General features: G+C 43.3%; 1 protein-coding gene across 2 annotated transcripts in view; it reads left to right on the top strand.

The window, feature by feature from the left end:
• LSP1 (lymphocyte specific protein 1) overlaps nt 1-16,252 on the top strand; it is a 75,973-nt gene that overhangs the window by 47,480 nt on the left and 12,241 nt on the right. For both annotated transcript variants that reach the window (XM_053394101.1, XM_053394107.1), the window contains exons 2-9: nt 276-428; nt 7,191-7,373; nt 10,517-10,847; nt 11,530-11,643; nt 12,130-12,173; nt 13,651-13,732; nt 14,817-14,954; nt 15,687-15,767. In XM_053394101.1, the coding sequence (XP_053250076.1) occupies nt 276-428; nt 7,191-7,373; nt 10,517-10,847; nt 11,530-11,643; nt 12,130-12,173; nt 13,651-13,732; nt 14,817-14,954; nt 15,687-15,767 (1,126 nt within the window). The remainder of the gene's footprint in view (nt 1-275; nt 429-7,190; nt 7,374-10,516; nt 10,848-11,529; nt 11,644-12,129; nt 12,174-13,650; nt 13,733-14,816; nt 14,955-15,686; nt 15,768-16,252) is intronic.

Genomic DNA, 16,252 nt, shown 5'->3' with positions numbered 1-16,252 from the left:
CTAGAAAGCTTCTTTATACTGCCTTGGACTACCTAGCTCAGTATTGTCTGCCCTGATTGGCACTGGAGGCTCTCCAGGGCTTCAGGTGGGGTCTCTTTCTCTTTCCTGGAGATGCTGGGGACTGAAGCTTTGGCCTGCAGAGCAGATGCTCTTCCACTGAGCTATGGCAGTTGAGGATCTGTGCCGCTCATGGTGTTTCGGGCTTTGTATTTTCTCCATGCCACATAGCAACATACCTCTGCTTCACCTAACTTCACTTTCTCTGTGATCAATAGGCTGACGGCACAATGGAGTGTGGAGGACGAAGAGGAAGCAGCCAGAGAGCGGCGCCGAAGGGAGCGTGAGAGACAGCTGAGGTCCCAGGCAGAAGAAGGCCTGACCACCACCAGCACTTCTTCCGAGAGTGGAGTGGCAGCGCAAGAAAGCCGGTGAGAAGCGACTGAGCATAACATCACACACACACACACACACACACACACACACACACACACACCTTATTCCAGTCCACTGTTAAAACACAAAATAAAATCTCACAGTTGTCAGTTGCTTGATGAAGATTTCTCCAGAACTCAACAGTATGTCCTCAAATAGAAGTTACCGTATTTTTCGCCCTATAGGACGCACCGTCCCATAAGGCGCACCTAGTTTTTTTTGGGGGGGGGGAAATAAAGGGGAAAAAATTATTTCCCCCCCAGGCGCGGAGCTGGGACGGGGGAAGCCCGAGCTTCCCCCGACCCCAGCCCTCAGAACAGGCAACTCTCCACAAGCCGTGGGAGCCCGGCGCCCGGCTCCCGCCCCTTGCGGAGAGCTGCGCGAAGCCTGGACGCGCTGAGCTCAGTGCGCCCAGGCTTCAGCATCCAGGCAACTCTCCGCAAGCCGTGGGAGCCCAGCGCCAGGCTCCCGAGCTTTGTAGAGACCTGCGCGAAGCCTGGAGAGCGAAAGGGGTCGGTGCGCACCGACCCCTCTCGCTCTCCAGGCTTCAGCGAAAGCCTGCATTCGCCCCATAGGACGCACACACATTTCCCCTTCATTTTTGGAGGGGGAAAAGTGCGTCCTATAGGGTGAAAAATATGGTAATTCAATAAAAGTGACAAGGAATTGCTTTATTTGTGATGCATTTATATATGTATATATATTGTTTTGCTTTGTTTTTATTTCATTTTAAGGAAATATTATTTACAGTTGTATTATTTTGTGTAATAAAATAATACAGTGGTACCTCGGGTTACATACGCTTCAGGTTACAGATTCCACTAACCCAGAAATAGTACCTCGGGTTAAGAACTTTGCTTCAGAATGAGAACAGAAATCATGCTCTGGCGGCACGGCGGCAGCAGGAGGCCCCATTAGCTAAAGTAGTGCTTCAGGTTAAGAACAGTTTCAGGTTAAGAAGGGACCTCCAGAACGAATTAAGTACTTAACCCGAGGTACCACTGTATAACATTTTTCAACCAACGAACCAATGTGGTTACAATAATACTGAGGAAAACATGATTATTATCTGGCTTGGTACACCAGCACTGTGTGCAGGCCAAATGAATCAGCTCCCATGTGGTTGGCTGCAATCTCATTATTTCAGGGAGAACAATAATTTCCTCTAGTGTTTGAGGTGGCAGTAATTTGGCTCTCCTCATTTAATCCCCACAACAACCCTGCGAGGTAGGTAGTTTAGGTTGAGATGTGGCGACTGGCCCGAGGTCACCCAGTGAGGATTATGAGAAGAAGCCCCATGTTTCCCTCCCTTGTAAGTCAAAGGCAGAGGGAATTCAGCTGGTAGGAGAGGGAAGGTGAATCATTCTCTTGCTTGCCAGTTTCCGCCTGCAAATGTTTTCCCAAGCCATCTATAATATTTTCTCTCTCTCCCAGTCAGGCTCCAAAACTGAAAGTGTAAATGGGATGAAAATGTGATTTTTTGTGTGGGGGTGTTGGAGCACTTGCTGGAGAAAATGGGGTGGCTCAGTAATGGCTAAGCATCTATCTCTGCAACTTCCCTCTCTCTCTCTCTCTCTCTCTCACTCACTCACACACACACTGTTCTCTCAGCAGATGCAGGGTTGGGACCATGTGTTTGCTAGGGAAATGCCCCCCCATTAGAAAGTTACCCCTTTTTAGTGTTGCATCTGAAGACTGGATATTGGAGAAGTTAATACAAAGAGAGAGAAACTACTCTTCTAGTTATTTTTCTATAAAAGAAAGGTTTTCATTTTCACTTAAAAAAATAGTTGTCTTGATGGCTTCATGCCGCTCCCCACCCATTTCTCAGCCTTTTCTGCAGCTGTTGATCTGGCTGCAAAGGTCAACATATGAATACTGTCTTTCTCTTAAGTAAACTCAGCTCGCACTTATGGTGACTCATCCTCTTCTTGTACCTTGCTGCACCAATCCCTCATTTCCAGGAAGGAAGGGGGCTTCTTGCAGCCACTTTCAACAAACAGCTGTGATAACTTCTCTGTAGGTCTAGATTATGCTTGTTGGACATCCTTTATTGTGTCCCTTACTCCAGAGCATCAGAACCCCACAGAATGCCTTGGGCACCTCTCCACCTTCAGATGAGTATGATGAGTATACAGGACTGAGGGTGGGGGAATGGCAATGGGCAATGCCATCAGCACCATGCCATGCTTGGCTTCCAGAGGCATCCAGCTGGTGACTGTAAGGAGAAACAGACTAGGGTGGAATCTTAGATTCTTAATTGGGTGTACACTAGTATTATCCATGCATCCTCAACCAAAAGACCAACTCCAGGAAATACAGTATTTTGTGAGCTCATTTGCAAATCGGATCAATGATAGTCTCTCTTCCATACAGTATTTTACCAACTCAAGCTCCCATTTTAATTTTCCTAGCTTTTTACAGTGATCTGAGTTATGCAATATTTCACACAGTGGATTCAAGTTGTCATCATTCCTGTAACGCTTGCAGACTTGCTACTATAACAGTATTGTCTCTTTCCTTGAATCTGTTTTCCAATTCATTGAGTGCAATGGTCGAGAACAATGTCATCAAGCCTTCTGAGCTCTAGTTCTCTTTCATTCCTTCCTTCAAAACTGACACCCCCCACTGTCAATAATACTGTCAGAAAACTTTTATGTGAGCTTACAAAGAGGTTTTGATGATGCTTCGTGGTCAGCAGTTTCCATGCTTTCCTCGGCTGCTTCCATAGTGTTACTGAAAACAATATCCTTTTGCATTTCTTGCAACTGCCGTGTAGCACAATAAGTTTCAATGTTGCCTCAATATCTGGGGTCTTCTGCTAGAACAGTGATGTTACAATTTAAGATATCCCAGTTATTTTAGCATAATTTCAGTAAGAAGGGAGGGCAGATAGACGACTAATCTAATTGAGCAATTCAATAGCTCCAGTTTTTAGAGGACCAATTTTTTCACAAGGGAAAGATGCACTGATGCATTTGTGTGTGGAAAGAAATAATTATTTATCTGAATGTATAATCATAAATGAATCCGAATGTCCAGTGCAGTGTTGAACCAACAGGCATTTTAAAAAGCTACCTTTATAAATCTGAGCAACACACCCATTCTTAAGAAAAATACATACAACTGTTTACATAAGTCAAAATATTCCTTCATCTAAGGTAGAACCTCAGTTACGTGCACTATTGCCAAATGGAGTTGGTGATTTAAAGCAATGAAGAAACAAAATGTTTCAGTCAAGTTCTTTTGAGATCAAAGCTTGAACACAACCAGATGTGCATTTCGAGACAGAAGCTTCATCATGCGATTGAGTAATTAGTTTGTCAAAATCTGACTGTAAGCCAGCTAATGTGGACAAAATTTCAGATGTTATACTTCAGTACTTTGTGAATGAAGCTCTAAAAAAACAACACAACTGTCTTTCTATCAGCTTCATGATATAGCAGAGCAATTGCCACATCTACAATGCCTTGTTTTGGCAGGTCCACATAACAGCAGGGTCGCTTTTCTATGTCAAGCGGTATATAAATAGTCTTCATAAATAAAAGTAAAGATTGCTTTATCCAGAGTCATGAAAAAGGAACATTTGTACCATTTGCATACGTTAAAATGTACGTAGAAGGAAATGTACAGTGGTACCTCGGTTTATGAACTTAATCTGTTCCGGAAGTCTGTTCTTAAACCAAAGCCATTCTTAAACTGAGGCGTGCTTTCCCTAATGAAGCCTCCCGCCACCAGTGGCCTTCCACCATTCGGCTTCCATTCGTAGACCGACATAAAGTTCGCTAACCGGAAAACTACTTCCGGTTTTGCGGAGCTCTTATACCAAATAGTTCATAAACAGGGCTGTTCTTAAACTGAGGTACCACTGTACATAGAAAAATAGCATGTCTGAAATGGTTATCAGGTAGGGCTAACTGATCTCCAGAAACATTTACTGATTCTCTGCTGATTCTCCTTTCCCTTTTCTCTGTCATGTCAAATGTACAATATACGATATATATTTCGTGATCAATTTTGCAACTTGCGAGTGTGTGATGCTTAAACATTCTACGATATCCAGTTCAGAATCCTCAGGAGGACTTGGCATTGTGGGACAGGAAGAGCATCATCTCTTTCTTTTTTTAATAAAATTTTTATTAAGATTTTTACATTACAAAATAGAAAAAGAAAAAAGAAGAAATACAAAATAAAAATAGTTAAAAACAATCAATCTTTTCATCACATTATTTTTCATTTACTTGGTTCTCGGACCTCCTCATACCTCCCTTTTTTGTATTCCAGTTCAATTTATTAGCTCAACAGTTTCTTTCCCTCTTTATTCTACCCAGATCTTTAATCTTAAATTATTATAGCCTTAAATTTGTACTTATAAAAAACCATTTTTTCATATTCTTTTATACCATTTCAGCTAGAAACCACTTAATTTCAATCCAACATCATTCTAACATTCATTAATTTTACAATGTCTCTGTAAATAGTCTTTAAATTTCTTCCAGTCTTCTTCCACTGACTCTTCTCCCTGGTCTCGGAGCATCATCTCAACTACGGAATCATTTTGCATTTCCATAACTGTTTCAAATCAAACAGGCACTGTGAGTGCTTTAAATTGCGCCTGTCTGCTGTCAGAAGATCTTTCATTCTAAACGCAGTCGGGCTCAGGCAGTGAAGGAAACCTGTGAAAAACAAAAACAGTGTAAGAGGTTCTAAGCAACTCTCTCACATCCCCGTTTACTTATTTTCCTTTTAGTTAACTCTGGCCTAGGAGTTTGTGCATCTTTGTATTAAATTGCAGCCGCTGTGTTCGATCATAGCTTTGGAATGCAGTCTGTATACTCCGAAGGCCAAATGACAGACTCTTGCCAGTTGGGTATAAGTGCTCCTTTCCCTCTCTTCCTTTATTAATGGATGGAAGAGATTATTTTCTCTGTGTTAACACATACACAATCCTTAACATTAAAAGCATAAGAAATATCTAAAGTTCAGTTCCCCACCCTCAAGTCTCTCCCCCCCCAAAAAGAATGTAAGATGCTTTATATTGTTTCAGACTGTATTCTTAGTGTGAATTACCTCAATACTTATTGCTGGTGGTGCAGTGGGACGTTTGTCTGCCAGCTAATTAGGAATCACTTGGATAAAATGTTGGAATATATTTTAAGGACAATTTTCTGCACTCCGAAGCCAACAGGAAACTCTCACTGGTTTTTTAAAATAATCCTTGAGTCAGATGATCTAGACTCAGTTTGCTGATAAACTATATTGTATTTGTGGAACTTCTGCCATCACATGAGCTCTCAAAAGAACAGAGCAAGATCAATTTTCTCCTGCGCCAGCAAATAACTGTTGTGACCAATAAACACATAGCAACAACCCAAGTTATATATTTCAAACTCCTACTGGTATCAGTTGGAGACTTAAGCTGCAATTCTATCTGCAGTTTCCTGAGAATAAACCCCAGTGAAGACAGTGGGGCATGCATCTGAGTAAACATGCATAGAACTGTGCTGCTTATCACTCTCACTGAAACCAACAGGATTGATCAGAGCCTAGTTTTGACTGCACACAAACCTTATAGCCAGCAGCAAATTACAAAGCACCAAGCATAGGCAGAGTCCTATAAATTAATCACCGTTGTGAGTTTCTATATCAAATCACATTGATGCTTTATAAGGGCTTTTGTAAACAATCAGTGAAAACATCCCCCAATTACCTTTAAACTAGGGTTTAAGCTTTTTTTAGAAGGACCCCAAAATTGTTGAGCTTTTCTTTCAAAGGAAAACCCAGAAGTTTGTGCATCTTAGACAAACCCCAAAGTTGTTGTCAATGGCAGGTGTGTGAGTCCCAACATAATTCATGGGGAGAAAGGACAGTAGCTTGGCTGCAGCAGATACTAGACCGCTATAACATGACTTAAACAAAACCCACTGACTAAATCTGTACTGCAATATTCAGAAATAGTGCAGCATTGCTACAGATGTTTTTGTATATATGGTTAACCCCCCCTCCCCCCCATTTGTGTGTGTGTGTGTTGACATCCTGAAAAGGAGAGTGCATAGTCTTCAAAGAGCTAAAACCCAAAATTTCACAAAATGGCATGAGCTTGAGAGTGGAATGGTTGTGTCTCTTGTCACTAATCAGGACTCCATCTGCACTATAGATTTAAAACAGTCTCATACCACTTTAAGCAGTCATAGCTTATCAGGGGAACTGTAATTTGTAAAGGGTGCAGAGAAAAGAGACTCCTACTCCCCTTGCAGAATTTTTAAATTATTATTTATTGAATTTATATACCCTTTAAACAATCCCTCTGGAAATTGTACCTCTGTGAGGGGGATGATGGTATGAAGGCTTAGTGGCGCTGCAGTTGGAGCTGAGCAGGTGTACCACCCGAGCCAATCCAGCTCTCTTGCCAGTGTGTCCACCCAATCACAGTGTCCCCACAGCTCTGTCCAGGTAAGCGGCAGTGATTCCACAGTCAGGAGGGTGGAGTTGCCCTACCTCACCAGCCGCTTCTGGTTTCACTCCAGCTCCCATCAGCCTGACCATTGGCCACAGGGGCTGGGACAAAGGGGAGTTAGGAGTTTGCAACATCTGAAGGGCCCACAGGTACAGTAGCTAAAATGAGAACAGTCAACAAAGGCAGTGACCAGAACAATGTGTGTGTTATTCTGAACTTGCCTTGTGTTAAACATCTTTCTTTCTTTCTTTCTTTCTTTCTTTCTTTCTTTCTTTCTTTCTTTCTTTCTCCCGTGTTTCAGGATTGATGGTAAGCCTTCTGGGACTACAGAACTGGAAGAGGATGAAGGCTTTAGCGATTGGTCCCAGAAACTTGAGCAGCGCAAGCAGAGATGGGCAGGGGAAGGAGTGCCGGAAGCAGAGCAGACATGCCAGGGCGACTGGAGAGAAGCCCAGCCGGTGGCACCTGTATGCTGTGAAGAAAGGTAGAGATGCTTTTTAGTGGCTCCAAAAGAAGTGGCAAACTCTTACGCACAAACCAGAAGAACTAGTGTCGTACCAGAGATACCAGAAGAATTGTAACAATTCTGTGCAGGTGAACTTGGAAGTAAGGCCCACCAATTGAATGGGGCTTGCTTCTAGGTAAGGGGATGTAGCCTGGCCACTCTCAGGACAAAACAATCTGATTTACTGCAAGCCATTTCCGTTATCAAAAATTTTTCCAGCCCAGGCAGATTTTTATTTGACATTCCTGCATTAGTTCCACTGAGTAAACACATGTATGGTGGGTTTATTGTTTGCTTTAAAAAAATATATGACTGGGGTATGTAGGCTGTTTCAGCTGGGAGAGAGAAAATATGGAACACCTGCATCAGGACAGTGCAAAGGAAAGGAAAGGGAGGGTGTGTCCTGAAAACCTTAATTAGGAAAACACATTTAGGTGAGATGACTCTGCTTTGCTTCCTGTTTTCCTGGAGGTTGAGGGAGAGCCACAGCTCCAGTGTAAGTGGACTCTTGATAGTAGGCCTTTTACCAGACTCTGGGTGGAATTTAGAGTGAAATCTTTCTCTTTTATCCTTTAAAAGAGTTACTCCAGACTCTGAAGTGCATTGTGAGGTTTCATTATATCTGTTGTAGGCCGTATGTACTCTGAGAAGGTATTACTGCCTTAACATGGGGAGACTATAAATTCTTTATAAATTTCCTGGGAATTTGTTCTTTCTAACTGTTGGTTAGCTTTCCCCAGTGGATTTTAGGATTGTTATGATTATTGGGCCTTGGGGGAAGTCCACAGAAGGATATACATAGAGATCTCCTACTTGCAAGTTGAGAGTAGGCTTCATATCACAGGGAGCTTCCCAAGAGTAGAATGCCTAATGGACTTGGGTGCTATTTGGTCACAAATATGAGGCTGCTAACTCTAACTGACTTTTGGCACGTGCCTCTTAACATCAGCTTAATGTGCTGACCTTAAGCTGGTTGCCTCAACTCAAAAAGGATATTGTGGAGCTGGAAAAGTCCATCACTGGCTACCAGCCACAGTGACTGTTTTGCCTCCACATGCAGAGGCAGTAATGCTTCTGAATGCCAGCTGCTGAAAACAAAAGGAGGGGCGAGTGCCATTTTGCTCAGATCCTGGTTGCAGGATCTCATAGGCATCTGGATGCCTACTGTGAGAATAGGATGCTGGACTAGATGGGTCATTGGCCTGACTCAGCAGCCTGCTATTATGTTCTTATGATGAGGCTTTTTCTGTCCTTTCCAAAGCTTCATCTGATCCTGCCAGCTCTCATCTTACTTGGTTGGCAACCCTATACAAACACAATGTGGTTGGTTCTTTGTTGGTTTGGGGTGGTGTTTAGGAACATGGCCTCACTTTTTAACTGAATCACCCTGCATGGAGATTCCCGGTACATCACAGATGCACCTGGGGCCTTCTGAATGCAAAGCAGGTGCTCTTGCACAGAGCTGTGGTCTCCCCACCCCTCAGTTAATTAAAGTAGTGACTTTGGAATTAAAGTTATCATGATTGGTGAGGGAAAGCATGGAGCAGAATGGATGCTGCCTATATGACTGCTGTGTATAAGAAACATAGTGAGAGGTGCATGCCAAGAAAAGCGTGGAAATTCAGTTGCAATTTTGCTTAGCAGTTTTGCATAGCAGAAAAGCAATGAGTAGTATGCTGAGAGGCACCTGGGGTGAGCAACGCTTTCTAATTGATTATTCATAAGCATAGGGCCTACAGGTAAGCCTTGGGTACTTTTTACTGCCAACAGGACTCCTTGCATAAGGAAGAAACAATGTTTTAATGGTTTACATTTCTAGCATTTGGTTTGTGGTTAATACCTGGTTCCAAATTCACATAAATGAAGATATGGATTTACCTTGTGTTCCATGTGAAATGCAGGGAGGGGTTGCCAGAGCTACAACCAGCATTTATTGGGTTAATTTGGAATGCCTGTCCACCTTCCATGCTCATATTTTGCACTGCTTTAGTAGGAACATCTGCTCTGCCTCAGAGCCCAGCAATGGAACTGTGTAAACACAACTTCTTGTGGTGCCTACACACATTCCCATATGTTTTTGGTATGGACATTGTGGGTCAGTGGAAGGTTAAATCAACTTCAGATTGGCATTTACATCCAGGAGAGTCATAATATAGACAAGCGCCGCCATGTAATAGTGCTTCGGTTTAGGAGATGAAGAGGAAAGAGGATTGAAGGGAAAAGATACATGATGCTGAGGTTCTGTGGGGTTTTTCCTTGAGGGATTTTGAGTGCAACTGTGACCCAGAGGTCAAGCATCCTCTCTCCCAGTACTGCTGCTGCCATCAAACTTGCAACCTGACATTTCTCCCCTGCCACCACCGCAAAAGGCAGGATATGGATCACAAAGCATCACATGTCATTTTCCCCTTGTTTTTCACTGAAGGACCACAAAGCAGGGGTTATCTTTGCTCTGAGATGTATTGCACAAGTATCCTACCAGTAACATGAATAACTTCTGCTTCACCAGATTCTGGTTATTGTGAATGCCCTCATCTATTTTGCCCTGGGTTTTTGATATAGTAGTTCCTTGTTTTGAACAATATATCAGGAGCACCACTGGACTCGCTATCTTTACTTTTGATACAGGACAGTTTAGAACCTGGTAAAGTCAGCCTACTCAGTCTAACCATTAGGCAGAGGGAGACAATTGCACCAGGCAGCAATTTTTGGAGACTCTCAGTGACATTGTGTTTCACTTGCATTTGGGTGTCAAGGTGGCTTAGGCTAAATCTGGAATGTAGACTTTGTTAACAGAATACAAGGCTCCCATATATGTGTTGTGCTGGGTGCTCCACAAAGCCTTTCCCCTATATATACTCTCCCATTCTGGCCCCTACTTCTGGGGAGTACTAAGGAAATGGTTATGTAGCAGCTCATTGGCACAATGCCGTATTTTGTTTTTCACATAGAAGTCAAGTTGGTGGCATCATTTGAACTAGTAGACTTCCTTTCCTGTGAACATTGTAACTCTTCTCATCTTAAAGATATTAAAAGCGGGTGCTTCGCTTTTAAAAGAAAAGGAAGCTAACTGATACCTTTGTCCTTTTCTCTTATCCTTTCCTCCCATTGCCAATTTTCAGTCCTAGGTCACCAAGGCGTTCCTATGAGGAAGAAGAAGGCAATCTGATGGAAGCAGAAGCCAAGCTAGGGCAGATTCACCTGGATCAGGAGTCTCCCATCTTCATCCGGTTTGCACCTGGGCCTTCAAACTTCCTCAAGTTTTCCTCTGGTTCCATCTCACAAGATCATCTTGAAGCAGAAGCAGAGCTGGATCAACAGCAAAAGCTTAACGAAGATGTGGATATCAGAGCAGAGAATGAGGATGTCAGAGAGGAGCTCCAAGATGTTGAAGAGGAGCCACAGCATGTCGCAGAAGAGAATCTGCATGAAGAAGAGAAAAAAATGCAAGAGGTCAGATGTGTTCTGTCATCATATGCCTACAAATTAGTAGGCTAAAACCGAAATGGAGGCAACAGGACCACAAGGGAAATGGGCAAAATAAGGACATAAAGAAAGACAAAAATCTGCTTGGAAACTTTAGTTGGCCCTCAGTGTCTTGTAGCTGTACACACTACTGCTGTTGTCACTGCAAGCAGTAGTGTGTACAGGGATGATGTCAAATATGAAGTTCATAATTACCTTGAGAGAATGGGAAACTCATCTGAATCTGACAAAAATAATTTCAACAGACACAAATGCAAAGTTACGCATTGAGGCAAAAAATAAAATAAAAATGAAATTCACAGATATAGGATGGGAGAATATCTGGTGAGCTAGCAGGCCATGTGAAAAGGGTCTGAGGAGCGCAGTTGACTACAACTGTTGTTGAATCAGCATCATGATGTGCCTGGAAAAAAGGGGGGGCTAATGTAATTTTAGGCTGCAATAATAGAACTGTAATATTGAAATCCTGGGAAATTCTTCACTAGTCAGAGGTCATCTGTCTGGAGCACTGTGTCTAGTTCTGCACTTGGAGAAGGGAGTAGGGCAACTGGAAGAGCAGAGAAGGTAGTCAGGGGTGTGGAAAACAACTCCTAGAGGAAATGTTGCACAAGCTCTTTTTGCTGAATTGCCACCAATTCTTTCTCTTCAGGAGAAGAAAAGGAGGAGGAATGAGGAGGAAGAGGCACCAGAAAAACGGCAAAGAACTCCAAGCACTTCCAGCCAAGAGGAAGAGTCTCAGCCTCCTTCAAGCCCTACGGTAAAGGTATGCATCATAATCCTTAGGTAGGAGGACACTGGAAATCCCAGTAAACAAAGGTTGGGTCTCTCCCCCCCCCCCAATTTGGGGGACTATACAGTGGTACCTCATGTTACATACGCTTCAGGTTACAGACTCTGCTAACCCAGAAATAGTACCTTGGGTTAAGAACTTTGCTTCAGGATGAGAACAGAAATCGTGCTCTGGTGGTGTGGCCCCATTAGCTAAAGTGGTGCTTCTGGTTAAGAACAATTTCAGGTTAAGAACAGACCTCCTGAACAAATTAGGTACGTAACGAGAGGTACCACTGTACAATGACCTAGAAAAGCAGAAGGGTACAGAACTGTGCAAATCAGGTGGGAGAAAGGCAGTCGTTACACTTTTTTCTTCTCTTTTCCCAGCCTTAGCTTGGCATTTTGGGGTGGAAGCAGGAAGGTTGTATCTATCTTCTAGACCACTGACTAAGCTGGTGTGTTGTCGTTTCTTATTTAGATCGTTGAAAGAACTGAATCCCTGAACCGCTCCATACAGAAAAGGTAACTTCCATCCGAGGACTGAATGTTCTTAAGTTATGCAATGTTGATGCTGTGTTTCACTGGGTTAAAGGCAACTATGCTGAAAGTAATAATAATAGTAATTTATTATTTATACCCCGCCCATCTGGCTGGGTTTCCCCAGCCACTCTGGGCGGCTTCCAACAGAATATTAAAAACACAATAAAACATCAAACATTAAATACTTCCCCAAATAGGGTTGCCTGTTTTACTTACTTCCCATGTTACATGCTGCCTTTCAGAGCAAAGTCATCCCAATGTAGCTTCTATGAATAGTAAAATAAAAATATAAAAATAACTTAATTATATTTGCAAAATTAAAAGCAGCAGTTTAAAATGATATAAAACCCAAGCTGTTAAAAGTAGATTGAAATAAGTACAACAAACTGAGGTCCCTTTAAAAGCCAATAAATATGGGGATGGTGGGGCCATAGTCTATATTATTACTATCTGTAGATCAAACCTCCCAGGCATATTGGGCCACCACTGAAAAATTCTGATCAGAAGTGCCCACAAATCTAATTAATCTTGACATTTGGCCTGCATGCAGGATCTCTGAGGCAGGTTCAAGTGGGTGCTGTGGGGTCCTTCACAACTCCTGGCCCCAAGCCATCTATTCTTCTTGATACTGAGGGCAAAGAATTGGGCTGTGTATCTCTTTCTTGGGCATAACACTTAAAACTTGCTCAGACTTGTGCTTCTTTATTCAGACAAAGAACTGAAACTTGGTTAGATATTTAGCCAAAAACACTGGCCACAAACCAGGGTGTGCAACTAAAGTTTGTGCTAGACAAGGTTAAATACTGGTATAGTTCACATATCACATTAAGCTAAATCATGTGCAGGGCGGAGATTGTGGCCACTATGCTCTTGCTTGGTAGTTTTGCTCCTGCACTGAGCAGCTTAGTCTGGGTCATTATGACCCAGAATAACCACAGGCTGTAACCAAGATTTGTCCTATCTCTTGTGGCTTTTCTGTGAGATCTGTACTACAAGGAGAAACAAAACCATTCAGGGGGAGCAGAACAGCCTTGATCTCTTCTCTAGGAACCCACACATTCTCACTAAAGCAGAGTTTGGCTTGGTATGACGTGTGAGCCAGGCCACTATTTATCATGAATAAACCATGGTTCAACTTGGGTTCAGGCAATCTCCCCAGTCTTTCTGCTTGCACAACAACAAGCAGGTATTACTGGTGTCTCCTTTATACAAGTCCTCTGCAGGGGCAGAACTTATTAAGCAAGCTAAACCATGGTTTCCTTGAATTCTCAGGATCTTAACCCAGGGTTACTGCAACAAATCATGGTTAAGTATTTTCTTCAATTAGTTCTTATTGTATTCCAAAAATCACTGGCAAGTAGGAAGATGGCGTTATGAACATGTTGGGCTGGATTAGCTTTGAGATGCCCAGGTTTGCGAGAAATCCTCTTTCCGTTGGTCTTTTTTGTTCTCCTTCCAGTAACAGTGTGAAGAAGACACAGCCACCTCTTCCAGTTTCAAAGATTGATGACAAACTTGAGCAGTACACTCATGCCATTGAGGTAAGGTAAAACTCCTTGACTCTGTGAATGAAGTTGTCTAAAACTTTGCTGAGAGTGCAGGCTGGTTTCCTTCCACTCCTGATTAAGTTAGGGAATGTGTTAATTGCTTTGAAGAACCTGCCTTGCTTGGCTCTAAATGGATGGCAAGCTGGTTAGGTACTTCTGCTGTTGCACATAATAGGATTCGGATTCTGGCATGTCTCTGCAGATGTCATGTTTTCTGTGGCAAGCAAAGTCCTGGTCATGTGCTACCAGCTTGGTGTAGGCTAGGAATCAGCATGTGAAGGTGCCTCCTCTGCCCTCCTATCCAGTTATCACATGTGTGGGTTGCGGCTGACTTCTGTTGGGCCTAATGCAATGCTTTCTTGTTAGAATGCTCAGTTGTGCCTCTACTGTAGGATGGGAAACCTGTAGTTCATGAGATGATGTAGAATTACATCAACCTTCCTGCAGCCAAGCTGGTGCCAGATGTATTGCTCTTCTTTCCTTTGGACCACAAAGTCTGAGCAGCCCAGGACCTCCATACATACTGCTCAGCCTTGCACCCTGGGGAGGCTACTTTCATGCTACTAATGTAGCAATTTGACTTCACCCCTGGTGGTGCACTCCATTGTCTTCTGAGACAGACAACATCAACCCTAACCATTGGCCATGGAGACTGAGTCTGCCTATTCCTGCCCTGCTGGCTACAGATTTTCCACCCTTGTCTTACCAGCTATGGTATAGTTTGGCTGGCTGGTTTGGGTGTGTGTTTTCATTATGGGAGTCTCTGAAACGAAGGCAGTGTCTGCACTAGAGGTGTTTAGGAGCTGCCCTGCACCCTGCCTGCCTGTCCTACCATCAGCAGGAGCTCTGTTGGCACAAAGTGGTTGTGCATTGCAATTCCTGTCTTTGAGATGAACACATCCACCTTCCATTAGAGCTTCACAGGAGCATCACTGTGATGCAGATTCTGCCTCATGTAGGTACCTGGAGGTGGGAGTCAATTGGATGTGTTTAGAAAGAGCCCAATACACATGATTGTAAAAGAGGTGAATTGGTTCAGAGTAAGAAGCTCTTTCAGATTTACGTATGTCCCTTCCAGACGTCCATCAAGTCTCCGAAGCCTGTGCGTCAGCTTTCCATTGACCTGCCTTCCACTAGTGCTGCAGTGGCCAGCACGAAAAGCCTATGGGAGACAGGGGAAGTGGCTCAAACTTCTGTGAAGACAACCCCCTGTAAGGTAGGGCTTCCATTGTACTTTGTGTTTAAAGAGCCTACTGTTGGAAAAGGTTGATGCTGTTATAGAAAAAATGAAAATGCACCTTATTGCAGGAAGCATTTACATGGACATAATTTAATGTGCAAAAATGCACTCAATCAAATGGAGTCAGAATATAGGGCTCCCATACGGATACATTGCATAAAAGTTCTGTCGTTCTAGTAAAGCCTCTTGCATGGAGGTGCCTGTGGTAAATGTTGACACCTAGGTTGTTATACAGGGTCCCAGTACACTTCTGAGCACAATTCAAAGTGTTGGTGCTGACCTTTAAAGCCCTAAATGGCTTTGGCCCAGTGTACCTGAACGAGCGTCTCCACACCCATTGTTCAGCACAGACAGAAGTCCAGCTCCGAGGGCCTTCTGGCAATTCCCTCACTGCAAGAAGTGAAATTACGGGGAACTAGGCAGAGGGCCTTCTCGGTAGTGGTACCCGCCCTGTGGAATGCCCTCCCATCAGATGTGAAACCAGTAAGCAACTACACAACTTTAAGAAGACATCTGAAGGCATCCCTGTATCAGGAAATGTTTAATGTTTGACATTTGCTGTGTTTTTATTATGCTGGAAGCTGCCCAGAGCATCTGGGGCAACCCAGTCAGATGGGTGGGGTATAAATAAAAGCACCATCATCGTCATCAAATGAGCTGGAAGAAAAGCAGCTCAAAATCCTACCACTGTGTCCATGCTTTTTCTAGGACATTGTGGCTGGAGACATTGTGAATAAGAGAAGCCTGTGGGAGCAGAAAGAGAGCCCAAGGACAGATGAAAATGTCAAGGTGAGAGATCCACTTGTTTTTGGAGATACTCAGGGTTTAAACTGGTGAAGAGAATCTTGGGGGCAACCTGGAGCCTGTGTGGCTGCTCCTTTGGAAAGGCATTTGCTTTTAACATTGCTTCTTGCAAATTGTGGGAAAGCAGTGCCTCAGCAGCATGAAAGGGCTCTAGTGGGGAAGCATTCTGGAATAATCACCTATAAATGGAAACATGCATGGCATCTTTAACGCCTTTGGGTCGCTAACAGTTCAAGTGCTCTTTCAGGGCTCTTACTTAACACTCCTTTTTGACATGAGCTCATCTGTGGCAGGATGACCATCTGTGTACAGTTTCACTTCTCCTATACCTTGCTTTGTTACAATAAAAATCCCCATACTCCCTCCTCGGGTGTAAAAGGAGAAGTGCAATAACTGGATCAAAGTCAGACCACTTTGAAAATACTGAAAGTTGGATAAGCATGCAAAACACTTGGAAAGCAGGAAAGCAG

Source organism: Podarcis raffonei, chromosome 1 (assembly GCF_027172205.1).
Source record: "Podarcis raffonei isolate rPodRaf1 chromosome 1, rPodRaf1.pri, whole genome shotgun sequence".
In the NCBI taxonomy this organism is placed as follows: Eukaryota; Metazoa; Chordata; class Lepidosauria; order Squamata; family Lacertidae; genus Podarcis; species Podarcis raffonei.
This window is presented reverse-complemented; position numbering and strand designations above follow the sequence as displayed.